This window comes from Podarcis vaucheri (genome assembly GCF_965113315.1).
Source record: "Podarcis vaucheri genome assembly, chromosome: 2".
Lineage (NCBI taxonomy): Eukaryota > Metazoa > Chordata > Lepidosauria > Squamata > Lacertidae > Podarcis > Podarcis vaucheri.
Genome location: NC_138760.1, coordinates 118,214,058 through 118,231,625, shown reverse-complemented (window position 1 = coordinate 118,231,625; position 17,568 = coordinate 118,214,058). Strand labels below are relative to the sequence as shown.

General features: G+C 46.9%; 1 protein-coding gene across 2 annotated transcripts; it reads right to left on the bottom strand.

Moving 5' to 3' along the window:
• Positions 1–968: 968 nt before the first annotated feature.
• LOC309524793 (zinc finger protein RFP-like) lies at positions 969–16,259 on the bottom strand. Of its 2 annotated transcripts, XR_014216022.1 has the most exons (10): positions 15,812–16,259; positions 12,221–12,535; positions 8,593–8,688; positions 7,261–7,491; positions 7,118–7,140; positions 5,782–5,891; positions 5,347–5,373; positions 5,013–5,072; positions 1,812–3,057; positions 969–1,334 (listed from the first exon to the last, which is right to left on the bottom strand). XR_014216022.1 is itself a non-coding variant. In XM_082209836.1 (9 exons), exons 1-9 carry the CDS (start codon positions 16,226–16,228, stop codon positions 2,501–2,503), a joined length of 1,836 nt encoding a protein of 611 aa, XP_082065962.1. In that variant the 5' UTR covers positions 16,229–16,259; the 3' UTR covers positions 969–2,500. The 2 variants fall into 2 exon arrangements, 1 of the variants encoding a protein (XP_082065962.1); XM_082209836.1 differs by having other exon boundaries at positions 969–3,057.
• Between the last annotated feature and the right edge of the window lie 1,309 nt (positions 16,260–17,568).

Here is a 17,568-nt window from a genome sequence, read left to right as displayed (position 1 = left end):
GGAAAATGCTAGTTTCAGAACTCCATTCTGGTCTGAAACAAAGGAGGCGGGTTAAAGCTATTACCCATTTCCTCCCAAGGTGAGGGGGAAGTAAAATAGAAGAAGCCTAAGCAGGACAGTTTACTCTATGGTTTTAACCTCTTCACAAACTAATTACTCAAGCATGCTGGATTATACTGGTTACTTTAGGAATTCTAGAGTGTATATGCATATGTAGAATAGTGCATAGAATATGCAATAATTGTTCATATTTTCATCAGAAAAAAAGCTAGTTTCTTGATTAAGGAATATGATTGGAATTTTTAAAAATCCAGGTGGATAAGCTCAGCATAGAGATTTTAGTGTGCATTTCTCCTTATGCAATTTTGGCCAATATACCCATTTTTGCAAGTAGTTTCGCTAGACATAATGCATGTTTGTATTCTATAGTCGCTAATATATGTAATTTTAAGCACAATTCCCCCTAATGTACATATTATCTGGCTAGAAGACTACAGTGGTGCCCCGCAAGACGAATGCCTCGCAAGACGGAAGACCCGCTAGACGAAAGGGTTTTCCGTTTTGGAGGTGCTTCGCAAAACGAATTTCCTATGGGCTTGCTTCGCAAGACGAAAATGTCTTGCGAGTTCCTGCAGGGTTCCCCCCCTTTTCCCCAAGCCGCTAAGCCGCTTACCAGCTGATCCTAAGCCGCTAAGCCGCTTAACAGCTGATCCACTAAGCCGCTTATCAGCTGATCCACTAAGCCGCTTATCAGCTGATCCGCTAAGCCGCTTAACAGCTGATCTGCTAAACCGCTAATCAGCTGATCCGCTAAGCCGCTTATCAGCTGATCCGGTAGGCCCGCTAAGCTGCTAATAGCGCTAAGCCGCTAAGCCGCTAATGGGCTTGCTTCGCAAGACGAAAAAACCGCAAGACGAAGAGACTCGCGGAACGGATTCTTTTTGTCTTGCGAGGCACCACTGTACTAAATTCTGCATAGCAATATTCTGAGAAGTGTGGATTTTGAAGGATAGCTAGGCTTTGGTTCACACATTGTTATGGGGAGTGTAAATTTGATATTTTTGCATTAAATCAAACCTACCGGTAATTTCTCCTCCTGTACCTACTAGGGCTGCAGAGTGCATTTGGCTGAGTCCCAAACTGAATCAGGCTGATTTTTTTTTTTGGGGGGGGGAATCCGGGCATCAACCGAGTCAGGTTCAGAAAGCCCTGGATTGGGATGCAAAGCCCAGAACAAGGCAGGGGGTGGGACATCCCTGTCCACACGTGGGTGATGTGCAGACCCAGGGACCACGAGGCAGATCAGTGGGGTCTCAGCAGAACCCTAATACACACTCCCACAATTGCTATTTGCACTAGAAGGAAAGCTTCCATTAGCACAGCCCTAATACACCCCCCCACAATTGCTATTTGCACCAGAAGGAAAGATTCCATTAGCACAGCCCTAATACCCCCCCCCACAATTGCTATTTGCACCAGAAGGAAAGCTTCCATTAGCACAGCCCTAATACACCCCCCCCACAATTGCTATTTGCACCAGAAGGAAAGATTCCATTAGCACAGCCCTAATACCCCCCCACAATTGCTATTTGCACCAGAAGGAAAGCTTCCATTAGCACAGCCCTAATACACCCCCCCCACAATTGCTATTTGCACCAGAAGGAAAGATTCCATTAGCACAGCCCTAATACCCCCCCACAATTGCTATTTGCACTAGAAGGAAAGCTTCCATTAGCACAGCCCTAATACACCCCTCACCAGCTGCTATTTGCACCAGAAGGAAAGCTTCCATTAGCACAGCCCTAATACACCCCCCACAATTGCTATTTGCACCAGAAGGAAAGCTTCCATTAGCACAGCCCTAATGCACCCCCCCACAATTGCTATTTGCACCAGAAGGAAAGCTTCCATTAGCACAGCCCTAATGCACCCCCCCACAATTGCTATTTGCACCAGAAGCAAAGCTTCCATTAGCACAGCCCTAATACACCCCCCACAATTGCTATTTGCACCAGAAGGAAAGCTTCCATTAGCACAGCCCTAATACACCCCCCCACACAATTGCTATTTGCACCAGAAGCAAAGCTTCCATTAGCACAGCCCTAATACACCCCCCCCACAATTGCTATTTGCACCAGAAGGAAAGCTTCCATTAGCACAGCCCTAATACACCCCCCCACAATTGCTATTTGCACCAGAAGCAAAGCTTCCATTAGCACAGCCCTAATACACCCCCCCAATTGCTATTTGCACCAGAAGCAAAGCTTCCATTAGCACAGCCCTAATACACCCCCCCCACAATTGCTATTTGCACCAGAAGCAAAGCTTCCATTAGCACAGCCCTAATACACCCCCCCCCACAATTGCTATTTGCACCAGAAGCAAAGCTTCCATTAGCACAGCCCCAATACACCCCTCACCAGCTGCTATTTGCACTAGAAGGAAAGCTTCCGCTAGCTATCTGTTTTCAGGGTAAGACCAGGGCTGGTGAATATTCTGCTCAGTTTCCACACTTCAATTCAAGTCCTTCTCCCCCCAGACAAAAAAAGGGACGAATGGCCTCCCCAGCGAACGAAGCTGCAGAAAAAGTGAAAATGGAGGCATCTGTATCGGCATCAAAAAACTCCACCTGGCGTGCTTTGTAATCCAGGGATACTCGGATCTTCCTCACCTGATGTGCCAAGTGCGAATGGCTTGGCTTGCGGGAAGTGAAAGCAGTGAGCTTTTTGGAAAAGGGGCTCACCCCCACAGCCCAGACCCCAGCTTTAGGGCTCAGGTTGAAACCTTTATTTCCCTGGAAGGACTCTCTTGCTGCTCCTACGATCCACAAGCACTCCTGATCCATGTATTCCTTGTCTTCTTCATTTAAATCTAGCTCGGCCTCCCACCAATGTCTCCCGGACGTGAACTTCTCGCGGCCCAGCACGTAGGGTATGGAGAGCAATTCGACCGTGTCCTCAGCCTGGTCGTCAGGCACGTCCCCAACCTTCACGCTCTTCAGATCGTCAGACAGCGCGAGCAGAGGGTGTGCCGTGAGAGGATCCAGAGTCACGCTCACTGAAGGGCACACAGAGAAAGGGAAAATAAACATGGGCTTAAATCTCCCGGCGAGTAAGTGTACACTCCTAAGCAGATGAGAAGGAACGATCCCTTCGGGTCTGCTTCACCTGGGAACACCACCTTTAGCTATGGTTTCTACCCATTTCCAGTCAGAGACATATTTACATCATAGCTGTCAACTTACAGATTTGAAAATAAGGGACCAGCAGCCTCGAAAATAAGGGATCAGCAGCCAAAATAAGGGATTAGTGTTAGGATTTGCTGAAATAATTTTGGAAATTGGGATGTAGAAAGGGGAGGTATGGGGAAGTCGGGGAAGTAAGGTTTAAGAAAAAGGGATATGAAATTATACATGTTTGTTTGTGCGTTTGTTTGTTTGTTTGTATTGTGTATTGTTTGTGTTTATAAAAACTGTGAAAAACCAATAAAAAATTTTATTAAAAAAAAGAGAATGAAAAAATAAAAATAAGGGATTTTGCTATTGTAAAGAGTAGGATTGACAGATTCTGTCAATCCGGTATGAGGCGGTTGCGGCGCTGCGGCGGCCGCTGAAGTGCCGCCCTTCTGCGTGCCTCCCCATCCCCTCCTCTTCCTCCTCCCTCAGGCCGCCTCCTCAGCTGCTGCCACCGCTGCCGCCTCCAGGCTTGTGGGAGGCGTGGGTGAGAGTCTCTCTCCCTCACCCCCTCTCTCTCGGGTAGGGAAGGGCCGATGCAACTCCTTGCGCACGCTCTCTCACAGTGGAGGACCCAGAGCCGCTGCTTCCCTCCCGAGCCGGGCGAGCATGAAACCCAGGAAATTTAAGGGACATCATCAATAAGGGACAGCAGCGGGACACGGCGCTGGGATAAGGGAGTTTCCCGCCAAATAAGGGGCGGTTGAAAGCTATATGTAGAGATGACTCTGAAGACTGTTTGAAAACTACAGCTAGTGCAGAATTCAGCGGCCAGGTTGCTCGAGCAAAACGGTCTGAGCATATTACACCAATCCTGGTCTGATTTCACTGGCTACCAATTAGTTTCCAGGCCCAATTCAAAGTGCTGGTTTCGACCTATAAAGCCTTAAATGGCTCAGGACCGCAATACCTCAAGGACCGCCTCTTTCCATAAGAACCTACCCAGACCCTGAGATCATCTTCTGAGGCCCTCCTTCGTGTGCCTCCTCTTCAAGAGGTTTGGAGGGGGGTCACACGAGAACGGGGCCTTCTCTGCAGTGGCTCCCCATCTGTGGAATGCTCTCCCTGGGGAAGTTCGGCAAATGCCTTCATTATACACCTTTAGGTGCCAGGCAAAAATCTTCCTTTTTAACTAGGCCTTTGGTTGACTTCATCAACATCCTATGCCCTTTTAAAATGTAGCTCTTTTTTGGGGTAGGGCATTATTGGGTTATTCTTTTTATTTTGATTTTATATATTGAGATCTTTTTTGTGAACCACCCTGAGACCTCCAGGTATAGGGCGGTATATAAATTCAATTAACAACAACAACAACAATTAATAATAATAATAATAATAATAATTACTCATTTGTTAGACTTGGTAGTTTTTATTTGAATGACATGCTCTCAGCGACTATGGTTAATGTTTTATGTGTCATTGGGTGTCCTTATTTTCATTGGAGGGCTTGTGTTTCCATCTAATTCTTCCAGAACTTACTTTTGTTCAGTTCTTGTTTAAGAAGCAATAGAATAAAACAATCATCATACATGTTTCAGCGGTTGCTTCTTTTAAAAAAAGCCTTGTTACAGTACTTCCCTGATTAAGATCGGCATTTAAATATAGGGCTATGCTGAATGAATTAACTTTTGGATGGCATGTCAGGCACAGTTAAGAAACAATTATTATTCACTCAATTTACTGAATTTATTCCCAGAATAAAACCAGTTCTGCTCCTTGACTCTTTTCCAAGCACCATCTCCCACCAAGATTTAGTTCTCATTTAGTTCCATAATATTACCTTTCTCCAGTTTTTGCTCCAGAGGCGCTGTAGTGTGAGTGAGAAATTTATTCAAACCTTCTGAAATATAAAAATGAGGTACTGTATTTCATGGGTTGTTTTGCTTTTTTAGGCTGATTATTGCTTTGTGTGACTCACAAGCAAGCAAGAAGCAGCAGCAATGTACAAAATAGCAATATGTCAACTTGACCTCGATTAAGAGCATCACATAAATTAGAATTACATTAGATGTGCTACAGTTTTAAAGTGGGTGACTTTCTGTGGTCAGCAGACGGGCCCACTGGCAACTTATCCCATCAAAATATCCCTTGGTATTCTGTCTCCCCAAAATTACCTTTCTTCAGTGCTTCCTCCAGAGAATCTGTTTGAGGAGGTGGGAGAAGGAAGGAAATGTTATGTTTAAAAATGACAAATTCGCTCAAAGAGCTTATCAATATGTAATAAATAATGTAGATTTCATTTTTTTTTTTGGGGGGGGAATCATATTTACTGCAATGTTTCCAGCTCTACTGCAATCTTCCAAGATACAGTTGCTAGGCCTCTCCAGAATCTCCCAGGTTTGCACCATCGATTTGCAGAAAGGCATCGCAATGTTTTTGTTTCTATGCCTTTCGCTGGCAAGGAATTTTGCCTTTTTCACAGCCGGGTGGATGTTTCCATTGCATATTCCACCCCGGGCCCTAGATCGCTTTCCTCCACAGTTATATCTTTGAGAGCTCAACCTCTCTCTCTCCCTCCCCCCACCCGACTCCCGAGCTGCCCCAAATACCTGCACATTTCACCATAGCGTTTACTAGTGTGGAATTTTTCTGACAACAGATCTTGAGTCTCTCCTCCAACCAGGTGGAAAGGTCTGCTGAATGCTCCGCTCGTTTCTCCCTGTACCTGGGACGGAAAGATGGTTTTGCAAAAAGAAAGGTTAAAGAATGGTAATTCCTCTAATGCTTTATAGATTCAATGCGTGGCACCTGTCGTTTTTACGCAGCCAGCACTTTTGGGGGAAGTAGAGAGAGAGGACTGGAGGGGTCTACAGCCTGGTTCTTGTTATGTACTGAAGTTCTCACCCTCGACCAGCAGGGAGATACTGTAGATAGTTATGTAAATAAGGGATCGAAAGTGACATTCAGTGATTGGATAGTTTTAGAAAATTGTTACAGTTACATTGTACTGGAGCTCTATATAAGCAGGCTGACAGTTCAGTTCTGTCCTGGCCTGTGAATAAACAAGAGCTGTTTGAAGAATCGCTGTGTCGTCTGATATGTTCACCCACAACTTAACAGTTCTATATAGAGGGGCTTCTTGGGCTCACACAAGAACGTGCTTCATCCCTTTGAAGGTGACCCGGAAACTACAACTAATCCAGAATGTGGCAGCTAGACTGGCCGCTGAGACCATATAACACTGGTCCTGAAAGACCTACATTGGCTCCCAGTATGTTTCCAAGCACAATTCAAAGTGTTGGTGCTGACCTTTGAAGCCCTAAACGGCCTCGGCCCAGTATACCTGAAAGAGCATCTCCACCCCCATCGTTCAGCCCGGACACTGAGGTCCAGCTCTCAGGGTCCTCTGGCGGTTCCCTCACTGCGAGAAGTGAAGCTATAGGGAACTAGGCAGAGGGTATTCTCGGTAGTGGCACCTGCCCTGTGGAACGCCCTCCCATCAGATGTCAAGGAAATAAACAACTATCTGACTTTTAGAAGACATCTGAAGGCAGCTCTGTTTTGGGAAGTTTTTAATGTTTGATGTTTTATTGTGCTTTTAATATTCTTTTGGGAGCCGCCGAAGGTGGCTAGGGAAACCCAGCCAGGTGGGCGGGGTATAAATCATCATCATCATCATCCCTGTCAAGACAAATGTAGCTGTGGACAAATTATCTGTGCCAAATAATGTCAGATCCAAAGGGTGTAGAATCTAGACTAAAAACTGTGTAACAGAAAAGAAGAAGATAAGCCAGTTATTGCTCACCTTGCCCTGCAGCCTATGGACATTATAATGTTTGTTTATTCTGCTTTTGCTACTGTTAGCTGCATCAAGACTTTCTGGGGAATAAACAGGGATTTATTTATTTTTAAGAGTCAGTAATGGCAGGAGAAGGAGCTGCATACCTGAGCAAGGTACTTTCGATGTCCTGAAAGAGAAAGATATAGAGAAGTCTGTCTCATATTTGTGTTACCAGGAGGACTGATTTGCCCTGTTTTCTCTACTGAAAACCAAATGTCACTTTCAGGTGACATTGACTCCATCTCACCTGAAGAAACAACTGTGGGGGCTGCTCACACTTCTCCTCCAGCTCAGCGATCAATTTCGTGAGGTAAGAAATGTCCTCCGAGAGTCTGTTGCCATTTTCCGCCACCTTCTTCTTAATCTCCTTTTCTAGGTTTCTCAGGCGAGCCAGTGAGGAACTCTCTTTTTCCTCCAGAGAATTTTGCATCTTCTCAAAGGCGTCTTTGATTTTCTGCTTTTCTTTGTTTAACTGTTTCTGAGGAAAGAACGTCCACACAGGTGTCACAAATGCACCTGGAACAAACATGGAAACCCCCCCCCCCCGTCCTCCACACATACACATAAATCCACTCCACATATCAGACGTGCAAAATGCACAGGTAACACAACACACATCCAGTACTGGCAATCCCCCATTTACACACATCCAGCTGACCCATGACTGCACACACATGCAGCTACTTTCAGGCTGCACACAGGGCAAGGAATGGCTAAGGAAAGAAGCGATTAGTTCCGAAATGTTAGGAAAGTAGGAAGTAGGAAAGTTCTAGCCTTTCCTGCCATACCAGCCTGTGGGTTTAAAGGATGCTATGCTAGCAATTTGAAAGCAAGTGCAAGTAGATAAATAGGTACCACTCCGGCGGGAAGGTAAATGGTGTTTCCGTGCACTGCTCTGTTTTCTCCAGAAGTGGCTTAGTCATGCTGGCCACATGACATGGAAAAACTGACTGCGGAAGTGGACAAACACCGGCTCCTTCAGCCTGTAAAGCGAGATGAGCGCCACAACCCCAGAGTTGTTCGCGACTGGACTTAACTGAAGGTAAAGGGACCCGTGACCATTAGGTCCAGTTGTGGCCTTCTTTGGGGTTGCTCATCTTGCTTTATTGGCCAAGGGAGCTGGCGTACAGCTTCCAGGTCATGTGGCCAGCATGACTAAGCCGCTTCTGGCAAACCAGAGCAGCGCACGGAAACGGCATTTACCTTTCCACTGGAGTGGTATCTATTTATCTACTTGCACTTTGACGTGCTTTCGAACTGCTAGGTGGGCAGGAGCAGGGACCGAGCAACGGGAGCTCACCCCGTCGCAGGAATTCGAACCGCCGACCTTCTGATCAACAAGTCCTAGGCTTTGTGGTTTAACCCACAGCGCCACCCTTAGGGGTCCTTTACCTTCACCTTTTATGTACATGATTTAGAGGGCTTTGTGGAATAGCCTCTGGTCTGGCCAAGTGCGAGGCAGTTTTAAAGCGACAGGCTTTCTGGGGCTCAGGTTTGCTCCATGATCCCTGCCTTGGCTGCGAGTCTGTTGTCTACGCACAACCTTGGCTTGCAAAGATCTTGAATGAAAAAAACCTACCAGACATTTCTCCTTTTCCTCTTCTTCGGTCTGTTTCTGATTGACAAGGTTTTGCTTTTCTTTCTCCAAAGACTTCAGCTGGCTCTGGGTTATTTCCTGCACAGATTGAAAATAACATTGTGTGCCACCCAAGTCTCCAAGCGGCGAGAGATTCCCGGGGTTCCGGGTGCTTTCTCATCAGGGTTTGTGTTTCCTTTTGGGAATGAGGCACAGCAGAGACTGTGGTGCCTTTATGATATGTGGTTTGTTTACACATATGTACAACTATCTGTGAGTTGAGGGAGGGGCATTTGCCATCTCCCCTTCCTTTGTTCTCCTTACACCTCCCCCCGGAGACTCGCATGGCTATTACAAAAATTAGAAACCTTGGTTAGATTTTAACACAGGTAGGCAACCTAAGGCCCGGGGGCTGGATGTGGCCCAATCTCCATCTCCATCTGGCCCCAGTGGCGTAGCGTGGGGGGTGCCAAGGGTGCTGGCCGCACCGGGCGCAACATCTGGGGGGGCGCGAGTCCAGAGGGAAGGGACAAGTTCCTTCCTCCGCCGGGCTCCCCGCAGCCACCGCCAGCCTTGCGCCCTAGCGCGCGCGCGCCCTCCACCGCCGCTGCGGCTGCGCTCCACTCACTGCTCGCAGGAGGAGCAGCCGCTGCAGCAGCGCCGACGCCGCCACCGACGCCTGGCCGGCACGGGCAGCCTCCGCACCCCGAAGTGCCACGGGCCTCGCCGCGCCCTGCGCTCCCCAAAAACCTCTGAGAGGAAGCCGGTGGGTGGGCGAGGCCCGGCTAAGCCTCTCGCCAGCGGGTTAAGAGGCTTTCGGTTTTATTCACGTCAGCAAGTTTGGCGGGCTTGCTCACGAGTAAATGAGTGGTGGATCATCCCCCTAAGGGTGTGTGTGTGTGCTAAAGAAAGGCTTCCGGTTTAAGTTCTTTGTTACGCTGAATGTTTATCTTTTAAAGATACATAGTAATAATAAAAATAAATGAGAAAAACGAAAGGCGTTGGATTTTGCTGTGCATGGTGCCCTTTGGGAACTGGCAAGGTGGGTTTTGAAGCTACTGCTGCAGAGTGGCGTAGCGTGGGGGGGGGAAGGGGGGCCCGGTCGCACCGGCTGCACTGGCCGCAACATCTGGGGGTTAGGGTTAGGGGCGCAAATCCACTGGTTAGGGGGCGCAAATTACTTGCCTTGCCCCAGGTGCTGACAACCCACGCTACGCCACTGTCTGGCCCACGGATGGTCCAAGAATCAGCGTGTTTTTCATGAGTAGAATGTTTCCTTTTATTTAAAAAGCATCTCTGGGTTATTTGTGGGGCCTGCCTGGTGTTTTTACATGAGTAGAATTTGTGCTTTTATTTAAAATGCATCTCTGGGTTATTTGTGGGGCATAGGAATGTGTTCTTTCTGTTTTCAAAATATAGTCTGGCCCACCACATGGTCTGAGGGATGGGGGACTGGCCCACGGCTGAAAAAGGTTGCTGATCCCTATTTTAACACTTGCCGGATCCTGGGATTAGAGAAGTCTGGCACTGACAAACTCGTAACGATAATTTGGTTCTGGCAGGAGGGCAGCCCATGTGATGCCAAACACAGATCTCCTTAGAAAAAGTTCACCCTATCAAGTCATTCCATTCTTTCAGAAAAAATGATTTTGGGCCACCCTGTAGGATTCCTTAAGTAGGTTTGTCTGAAACATTGACATGATCATGGGTAGCTAAGAGGGCAGAGGCCATTGCTGTGGTGACGCTTCATCTTCCCCATGTCTTTGTACTACGCAGCAGACCGAAAAGGCCTTATGTCTCATCTAAGCATGAAGATCTAGTAATTTGCAGAGGTTTCTTCCTACTCCTTCCTTGGAAAATAAAGACCATATCCCAGGCATCCCCGATCCTGCAGCCCTCCAGATGTTTTGGCCTACAACTCCCATGATCCCTAGCTAACAGGACCAGTGGTCAGGGATGATGGGAATTGTAGTCCCAAAACATCTGGAGGGCCGAGGTTGGGGATGCCTGCCATATCCCCCTACCCCCACCCCTTTTCTGAGTATGTTAGATACATATTATATGATCCAGTCTGATTCTGAATCAAACTATTTGTTCCTCTAGCAAAAAGCTGCCTTCAGGTTTGTAGGATATTAGATAGAATTATTTCACTTTCTCAGCCCAATTGGAAGGAACTGAACCTGGGATCTTAGTTTGCCCTGTGGAAAGCCCTCCCATCAGATGTCAAAGAATTATTTTACTTTTGGAAGACATCTGAAGGCAGCCCTGTTCAGGGAAGTTTTTAATGGTTGATGTTGATGACTGCATATAAATAATAAAATTATTATTATTGTTAGTATTATTACTAAGGCTCATCTGGAGCAAATCTGAAGCAGATGCACTGTTGAGCCTGAGCATTAATCTGTGCCATACAGCCAACAACCTCCCTGCGAGAAGCGAGGTTACAGGAAACCAGGCAGAGGGCCTTCTTGGTAGTGGCGCCTGCCCTGTGGAACACCCTCCCACCAGATGTCAAGGAAATAACTACCAGACTTTTAGAAGACATTTAGCAGCCCTGTTTAGGGAAGTTTTTAATGCTTGATGTTTTATTGTGCTTTTAATATTCTTTTGGGAGCCGCCGAAGGTGGCTGGGGAAACCCAGCCAGATGGGAGGGGTATAAATCATCATCATCATCATCATCATCCCTGTCAAGACAAATGTAGCTGTGGACAAATTATCTGTGCCAAATAATGTCAGATCCAAAAGGTGTAGAAGCTAGACGTTTGATGTTTTATTGTGCTTTTAATATTCTGTTAGGAGCCGCCCAGAGTGGCTGGGGAAACCCAGCCAGATGAGTGGGGTATAATTAATAAATTATTATTATTATTATTATTATTATTATTATTATTATTATTATTACTCTCCAAACTCTCAGGCAGAATTTTATAGACTGAGATTACCCGGGGCGGATCTACACTCGTCGTTTATAATATTTAAAATGCATTAACAGAGGGCTCTGCAGAGCAGTGAGCTGCCAGCAATGGAAAACTACCATTAAGCGTTAAGGAACATTATATTCAATCACGTTTAGAAGATCAATGTAGATCCAGCCCTGGATTGAATCAGGAGTCTTCTATATGTACCGTATTTTTCGCTCTATAAGACGCACCTTTTCCCTCCTAAAAAGTAAGGGGAAATCTGTGAGCGTCTTATGGAGTGAATTCAGGCAGGAGGCTCTGCTCAGCGCTCCCTTTAAAGAGCCGCGTGGAGCATGTGTGCGGCTCTTGGGGGCTTTTCCCTCCTCAGGGAAAAGCCCCCAAGAGCCGCACACATGCTCTGCATGCTCTTTAAAGGGAGCGCGACTCTTGGGGGAGCCTTCATCCCGCTGCCCGGGAGAGGCTGCGCGCGGCTATCCCAGAAGCCAGGACAGCAAGAGGCTATCCCAGAAGCCAGATCCCTCTTGCTGTTCTGGCTTCTGGGATTCAGAATATTTTTTTTCTTGTTTTCCTCCTCCAAAAACTAGGTGCGTCTTATGGTCTGGTGCATCTTATAGAGTGAAAAATACGGTAATTCCCTCCCTTCCCTTCATAATTCAGCACTGACTATAATAGGAACAGAGGATCCCAGCATGACCCCCCCACCTTACTTTACCTTATATAATTTCAGTGGAAGGAGTTTGAGGCCTTCTACTGTTTCTGCCAGCTGCACATTTGATCGAAAATTCCACTTCTGGATCCGGGATTTGCAAAGAGGACACTTCAACGCTCCCCCATCCTGATTTTCCAATATCTTACAATAGCAGGTGATGCACCCCCGGCAGAAGTTGTGGCCGCAGTCCAGGGTCACAGGGTCTGTAAGATACTCCCTGCAGATGGAGCAAGTGGTTTCCTGTTCCTCAATTGTGGTTGGTGAGCCCAGAACTGGGGTCTTCGTGGCATTGATGTTAGGAGGCGCAGCTTGGGTTACCTGCAGAATGGATATGTTTTAGAAGAGTTTGGATTTGATATCCCGCTTTATCACTACCCGAAGGAGTCTCAAAGCGGCTCACATTCTCCTTTCCCTTCCTCCCCCACAACAAACACTCTGTGAGGTGAGTGGGGCTGAGAGACTTCAGAGAAGTGTGACTGGCCTAAGGTCACCCAGCAGCTGCATGTGGAGGAGCGGGGAAGCGAACCCGGTGCACCAGTTTACAAGTCCACCGCTCTTAACCACTACACCACGCTGGCGTAAATTGCTGTAGGACAATAACTATGACCAAACTGCGGGAGGCAGTGGAAGACAGAAGTGCCTGGCATGTTCTGGTCCATGGGGTCACGAAGAGTCGGACACAACTAAACGACTCAACAACAACAACAACTATTTGAAAAATTGTTATTATTAGTCACTTGTTGCACAGAGGTCTCCAAGAGACTTAAAAGAGTTTAAAACAGTATTCAGATAAACGCAAATAGCAGCTGGGCAAAAACATAAACAGTTCATCAAAATTTACAAAACAGCTCTCCCAACAGCCCAGAAAGATCACTTCTGTGGAGTCGGCTTGCATGTCCTCTAATACATTGCATGGAATCCAACATAGCACTAAGGCAATCGTTTCATCAGCACAAGGATTTCTGCTTGGGCAAAGAATTGTTCTCCCACTGGAGGGGCAACTTTGCCTGCAAATTTCATACAATCATAGAATTGGAAGGGGCCCTGAGGGTCATCTAGTCCAACCCCCTGCAATGCAGGACTTTCAGCTGAAGCATCCATCCAACCTCTGCTTATAAACCTCCAGGGAAGGAGAGTCCACCGCCTCTCGTAGGAATCTGCTCCACTGCTGAACAGCTCTAGCTGTCAGAAAGTTTTTCCGAATGTTCAGTTGGAATCTCCTTTCTTGTAACTTAAAGCCATTGGTTTGCATCCTACCCTCTAGAGCAGGAGAAAACAAAGTTGCTCAATCTTCCATGTGACATAGCCCTTGAAATATATTCAGAGTCAGGTAGTGATTTCATGCTCTTTATTGCAGCTTGTAAAACAGTGATTGAATTGCCCCCCAAACCTCAGGCTTTTATATACCGTATTTTTCGCTCTATCGGACGCACTTTTTGTTGGGATACTGCAGGGAGATAAAGTCCACCATGGCCCCAAAGTTGGCTGCTGGACGATCCATCGATCTCCCGTAGGCATGCAGTATCAGCAATTAGCGACATGAGCTCCAGAAAATAACCTGCCACATTCTAGAGCCGATACACACTCTCTATCAGCAGATAATGCACAGCAGAAGTTGCACGCAGGAGAGTATTATTTACAAGTTTTATTCAGCGTTGATCAGAACAAAGAAAAACATGACTGCCTGCTTCAGTGTCTCTGACACAGAGAGAAAATGAAAGCAACAGAAAACATAAACATCCTGTGAACAGGAAATGCGCAGACTCTGTGACTCACAGAGCCTGTTCCCTTTTAAGGTGGAACGGAAATATCCTAACACTTTTCCCCCTCCAAAAATTAAGGGGAAATGTGTGTGCGTCCTATGCAGCAAATGCAGGCTCCCTGGCTACAGCGATAGCAACGCGAAGCCTCCAAAGCGCAGAGGGAGCGCTCCCTCCGCACTCTAGAGGCTTCGCGTTGCTTTTGCTGAAGCCTAGAGACCGAGAGGGGTCAGTGCACACCGACCCCTCTCGCTCTCCAGGCTTCAGGGATAGTCGCCTGAAGCCTTTGGAGCACAGCGGGACCTCGCGCTGCACTCCAAAGGCTTCAGGTTCCTTTTGCTGAAGCCAGGAGAGCAAGACTCTCCTGGCTTCAGCAGAGAGAGAGAGCTGCGCGGTGCCCCTTCAGCGAAGCAGGAGGAGAAATGGAAGGGGCTCTGTTTCTCCTGCCGCTTCGCTGAAGGGGCGTTGAGCAGAGAGGGGGAGATTTTTTTCCCCTTGTTCTCCCCCTGTAAAACAAGGTGCGTCCTATGGTCGGGTGCATCCTATAGAGCGAAAAATACGGTACGTTATTTACACAACAAGTCCTGTCTGATTGGCTGATTCTGCTTCCCTCCTGGAGCCTGATTGGTCTTTTCCTGCAGGCCAATCAGTTGTAGCATTCTAGGATCCTGCCTGCCTATTGTTCTAGGATCAAAGCTTAGTACGTAACTCACTTCAGATATTTCACTCACTTATGTGAAAAGGAAGAGAGATTATAGCGATTTTAAAATTCCCCATTATAGTAAATGGGGTCAGAAACACAGCTTCAGATTTAACAGATCAAATATGGACCCCGATTTGCTGATGCATTTAGCGATGTTGTGATTTTGGTCTGTTTTTATTTTGAGGGTGTGTTGGATGGTGGCTGATAGATTGGTTTAGGCATTTATTAAGTTATTTATCCATATTTATTGCAAAAGGTTTCTATCCCGCTTGGTTGTAATAAAACCTCAAAGTCATTTACAAAAATAAAAAAAATATATAATAGTGGCAAAAGGAGAGAGATAAAAGCAGCTATTTACAACATTTAGAAATTAATTAGAATCAAAGATAAGCCAAAACCCAGATTAAAACACACGTCAACATCCTACATGCCTGGAGTTACACGCCTGCGAACTTCTTTTTATCAGTTCCTACACTTTGGACACCAAGGAGACTTTAACAACTTTCCCTCGGGATGTTCCTGACAATGGGCTGAAAGCATCTCTGCTTGGGCAACAGATTTCTGCACATGCAGTGAGACTTACTCTCCCTCTCCCGTCCCCTCCACCCCACTGCATGCCCTCAAAATCAGCTCATGGGTTGCTTAGCCATCATTTAGTCTCGTACCCAAGATTATTCTGCTATTCCCCCAAATATGGCCAGTGGCAGTGGCTGAACCTTTCCTAGAAGTGATGGCAAGGTGTTCTGAAGTTAGACAAAAGAGGAAAACCTCCACCACGCTCGACCGCCACATTCCCTCCCTACAAAAGGTGTTCGAATTTAACCCCCAGACCCCCAAAGTAACAAAAAGAAGTCTCGGTTTTCCCCTGCAGCTCAAATGGCCCTATGAAAAGTGTACATGGAATACCATAGAATTGTGGAGTCATCTAGTCCAACCCTCTGTGATGCAGAGATCTTTTGCCCAACGTGGGGATTGAACCCACAACCTTGAGATTCAGAGTCTCATGCTCTACCAACTGAGCTGTCCGTGTGTGTGTGTGTGTGTGTGTGTGTGTGTGATATCTTCAGCTTGAACCTCCAGGAAGAAGACCCAATTATTTCCCTGTCCTCTTCCTTCGTGGAGATCTCCTACCTTGGACCCTTGAGCGGCCACTTCTGCAGGAACCACATCTTGGATTTTGTCCTCCTTGTTGCATTTGGACACGGTGCATATGGGGGCTCGATCCTCCTTGCAGGAGAGCCTCAGGGGCTCTTGGTGACTCTTGCTCACTTCCTTCCTTTCCGCATCTCTTTTCGCCCCCTCCTGAAGTTTCCTGACCAGCTGCACAAGGTTGGCTAGTTGCTGGTTGGGCTTGAAGTTCCTTTGATGGACGGTTTCGCCACACAGCAGGCAGGAAGGGTCTCTGCTGGGCTCTCCCCAGTGAGGCAGCGAGGGGAGACAGGCTTGGCAGAAATTGTGCCCGCAGTCAATAGTCACAGGATCGTCAAAGCATTGCTTGCAGATGGAGCAAATCTGATCAGGGAACTCATGGAGAGAGCCTGAAGCCATGGCTTGCTTTCTATCTTTCTGTCTGTCTTTTGTTTCTGTCTTTCCTCAACACATAATGAGGGACTTATATTGCATTTGGGATGCCAGGGTCTTGGTGTCAGAGTTCCAGGATTGGTCTGAAAATGTGGGAGGGTTCAATGCCCTCCCCCTTTTCTCAGGCGGTTCCTGGAAATCACACAAACTAAGTGGCTGCACAAACGTTGACACTACACGGCTGATTCTGCCTCTGCTGTTGCTGTGACAAGCTAACACCCTGGAGCAGAGAGACCTCTCTCTCTGCATAGAGATTCCCAGAGCACTTCAGGATCCTGTGTGTCCGTGACTGCCCTATACACGGAAGTAGAGGCAGGGGAGAAATGCAATTCAGTTCACATTTTAAAGGTCACCGTGCTGAACCAGCCCTTTCTGAAACCACACAGGAAGTGAAACACAGCCATTCTTTGAAATTTTCACGTCTCTGAATTTTGCAGTGCAGATCTCCAGCAAGAAGGGATATTCTGCAAAGATTCATGTGCTAGGGTGAACCGGGCATAAAATCGAATCTCTTATTGAAAATAATATACGGTATTGAGCGAAACGGCTTTGTTGACAAATTTGCACGCCAGGCAAAATTGTGTACAATTTTGTTCGTATTAGGAGAAATTTGTTCCTATTAGGAGAAAACTGATGGTGACTTGAACAATAATAGCAAACTGATGTGGAAGCTTAAGACTAGAAAGATGAGAAACTGAGAGAAACTGGAATGGACAGAGTCACCCATCCCTACACACAAGTAACGCACGTAGAGGCCTTGGGTGAGGAATCAGCCACATAACAACTGTTGGAATGTGCTGGAACATCTGCTTAAACAGAACGTCCCTAAAGTGGTATAAAAAGGGCTGCGTGTGCAAATGCGCCTTATGCATAAGAACATTTTGAAAGATGAGTATAGTTGAATGGAAGCACTTGTGGCTCAGTAAGCAGGATACAGTGGTACCTCGGGTTACATACACTTCAGGTTACAGACTGCACTAACCCAGAAATAGTGCTTCAGGTTAAGAACTTTGCTTCAGGATGAGAACCGAAATCGTGCTCCAGTGGCGCGGCGGCAGCAGGAGGCCCCATTAGCTAAAGTGGTGCTCCAGGTTAAGAACAATTTCAGGTTAAGAACGGACCTCCGGAACGAATTAAGTACTTAACCTGAGGTACCACTGTATTTCAAAACTTTCAAGGAGCGTCTCCACCCCTGTCATTCAACCAGGACACTGAGGTCCAGCTCTGAGGGCCTTCTGGTGGTTCCCTCACTGTGAGAAGTCAAATTACAGGGAACCAGGCAGAGGGCCTTTTTGGTGGTGGCACCT

What these genes read in the sequence shown, in the direction of transcription:
- LOC309524793 (XM_082209836.1), bottom strand. Translation starts at nt 16,228, where the DNA reads ATGGCTTCAGGCTCTCTCCATGAGTTCCCTGATCAGATTTGCTCCATC. An exon ending in TTCCACTGAAATTATATAAG is followed by an intron (nt 8,689 to 12,220) that starts GTAAAGTAAGGT and finishes CAATCTGTGCAG; the next exon opens with GAAATAACCCAGAGCCAGCT. An exon ending in GGAGGAAGCACTGAAGAAAG is followed by an intron (nt 5,073 to 5,346) that starts GTAATTTTGGGG and finishes TTTATATTTCAG; the next exon opens with AAGGTTTGAATAAATTTCTC.